The 2,398-nt window shown below is 47.7% G+C and overlaps 1 protein-coding gene across 1 annotated transcript in view; it reads right to left on the minus strand.

Moving 5' to 3' along the window:
- Positions 1-2,064: 2,064 nt before the first annotated feature.
- The window catches only part of NKX2-6 (NK2 homeobox 6), a 14,228-nt gene continuing 13,894 nt past the window's right edge, over positions 2,065-2,398 (minus strand). The window contains exon 3 of the mRNA XM_077766648.1: positions 2,065-2,381. Coding sequence (XP_077622774.1) covers positions 2,065-2,381 — 317 coding nt within the window. The remainder of the gene's footprint in view (positions 2,382-2,398) is intronic.

Consider the following 2,398-nt stretch of genomic DNA (forward strand, 5'->3'; position numbering starts at 1 on the left):
CTGTCCTCCTTGACAGCGGCACAGACCACCTTGTATTTTTAGATGCCTTTCTCCAGATAGTCTCCGGTATCCAATTAGATAATAAATTTCTTAAGGGCAGCAGCCAGATCTTATTTTTGTAGCCCTTCCAGAAATGTCTGGGCGATGACTGAGTTGCTGATGACTGAACCATGCCGCTTTTGCCTTCACTCACAGCCTTGACCAAGCCATCGCTCATCTTTCTGTCCTTTTTCCGTGTGGTTCAAAATGTCGAGGCAGCATGGGAAGCAAGCCTGTTCAGAACATCACGTGTCTGGGAACTGCCTCGGACCTGACTTTTCTATGCGGGAAGGGGGCACAGGGCGAAGAAACTAACGTTCACTAATCTACTCGGTGCCAAGTACTCTGCTAGATCCCTGCGATGGTGACCTACGATTCGGGGCAAGGACCTTACCCAAAGACCCACAACAAAGGACTTTTAAAAATGAACGTATAGTACTTTAGAATCTGCTCTTGGAAAAATGTAATACGACTCACTTAGCAACTGAGGGCTGGACAGATAGTTACTCATGGAGGCTTTGAACTTAAAGTCAACCGTCATGAATCTAAGGCCAGTGTCCACGTGTCCACAGGTCCTTCCCTCTTGTAAGGAATGTCCCCCAAAGTCAAAGAAGGATAACGTGTATGACCATTTTCTCATGATGGAGATTTTAACTGTAATCTCTATTTTTTTTTTAAATCTTAGCTTAATTTACCAAGGAATATTTATTGATTCCAAATGTAAAATATACAATCTGCCCTTTTTAATCTTAGGAGCACAGACCTGGGGAGTATTTCTAAATGTTTTTTGATTAACAGCAAAAACAGAGAAATAAAAGAGTAAAGGATGAAAATCAAAAGGAGGGAAAATGTAAGGAAATGTAGTAAGAAAAAATAAGAATACTCTCATTTTTAGCTTGAGCACATAAGCTTCAGGAGATGTTAGTGATCAGTACTCCTGTATAGGTTACAAAGGACCAAAGAATTATGTTTCCCTTGTTGGTGAAAACAACCAGGGCACATTCAGAAATGAGAAAACACAGTGCCAGTACATTTTGGGTAAACATTCATATTTATTAAATAAAAAAATTAATTTTTGGCATGTTAGTGATGGACGAGTTAGAGAACCAGAGTTTTCATTGTCTAAAAATGTTATCCAAGGAGGGAAAAGCGGGACCCAATGTCCCTACTACTGCCTGCCAAAGATAAATGTACTTGAGCCCTTGTTCCCATTAACAGAACGAGTTTGTTTTCAGTCTTAAAATGTGCAGAACTTCAAACATATTTATGGAGGAGAATCATGATTTCCCCTAAAGTTCAGGCTTCCTACCCATTCTATGTGGATTTATGGCCTCCTGGAGGCCTCCTTTCTTGTTACCCGAAAAGGGTTATGTTTCGAAAGAAACCCTACAGAGCAATAGAGAAGAAACCAGGTAACCTATCTCCAGGGCTCCATCCATTTTGTCTCCGTAGGGAATCTTGTCTGTGCCAAGGAGTCGAACTTCTGGGTTTCATTTTTTAATTTTAATTCGAAGTTGTTTGGAGGTAAGGAGAGGTGGGTGGATTCTAATGGCCTACACACATGCAAACACACACCGATATATTTAGTATACTCACTCAAGGTGCTGAGCTGGATACAGGGGATAAAATGCAGGGACCCTGCAAGGGGAGAGCCAGAATACCTTTCCCGAGAGCAACCACTTCCCCATCGGATTAATGCAGAGTCCTGTGAAAACTGCAGAGCAGCGAGGGGTGGGTGGGGGCATTTTAAAGTCCCTTGAGGGCTCACGCAATAGTTCCTCACCAGGACCTCCAGGACCCTTCCCTTCCCCGCCTACCCCCGCTCTACACCCCGGGTCCCACACCTCATTTGACTCCTCTCTTCCATATCCCCTTGCCTTTAACGCAGGATTGAGGTCCTCTAGAGCACCCCACCCTCCGTCCATCCTCCACCCCCCTTCCCCCTGCCCAGGCGCCAGGCTGCTGCACACAAATTAAAGAGCCTATCCTCAAACCTTGGGTTTCAGACCGGACTAGTCACCTGCCTCAGTACTGCTCCGAACCTCCGAAATTGCCAGCCACCCCAGGCTTTCCTCCCTCCCAGTGCTGCTTCGTGGCCGGCCCAACGCTCTTTCTGTCTTTGGGGAGAAGAACGGTCCGGGGCCTTCGGCGGGATGGCTTGTTGGGGCCAATTCGCAGTCCCAGGGATTGCTCGGGGAGGAAGTGCCATCCGGTGGCCTCTTCGCTCCAGCAGCGCCGCCCTCCATCGCGGTCGGCGGAGAGGCTGGCACGGAGCACCGGGACACGCGAGCCACCGCGCCTCACCAGGCCCTGACACCCTGCAGCGTGGCGGGCAGAAGGCTCTGGGGGGCGGGGGCGG

The sequence above is a fragment of the Crocuta crocuta genome, unplaced genomic scaffold (genome assembly GCF_008692635.1).
Source record: "Crocuta crocuta isolate KB4526 unplaced genomic scaffold, BGI_CrCroc_1.0 scaffold225, whole genome shotgun sequence".
Lineage (NCBI taxonomy): Eukaryota > Metazoa > Chordata > Mammalia > Carnivora > Hyaenidae > Crocuta > Crocuta crocuta.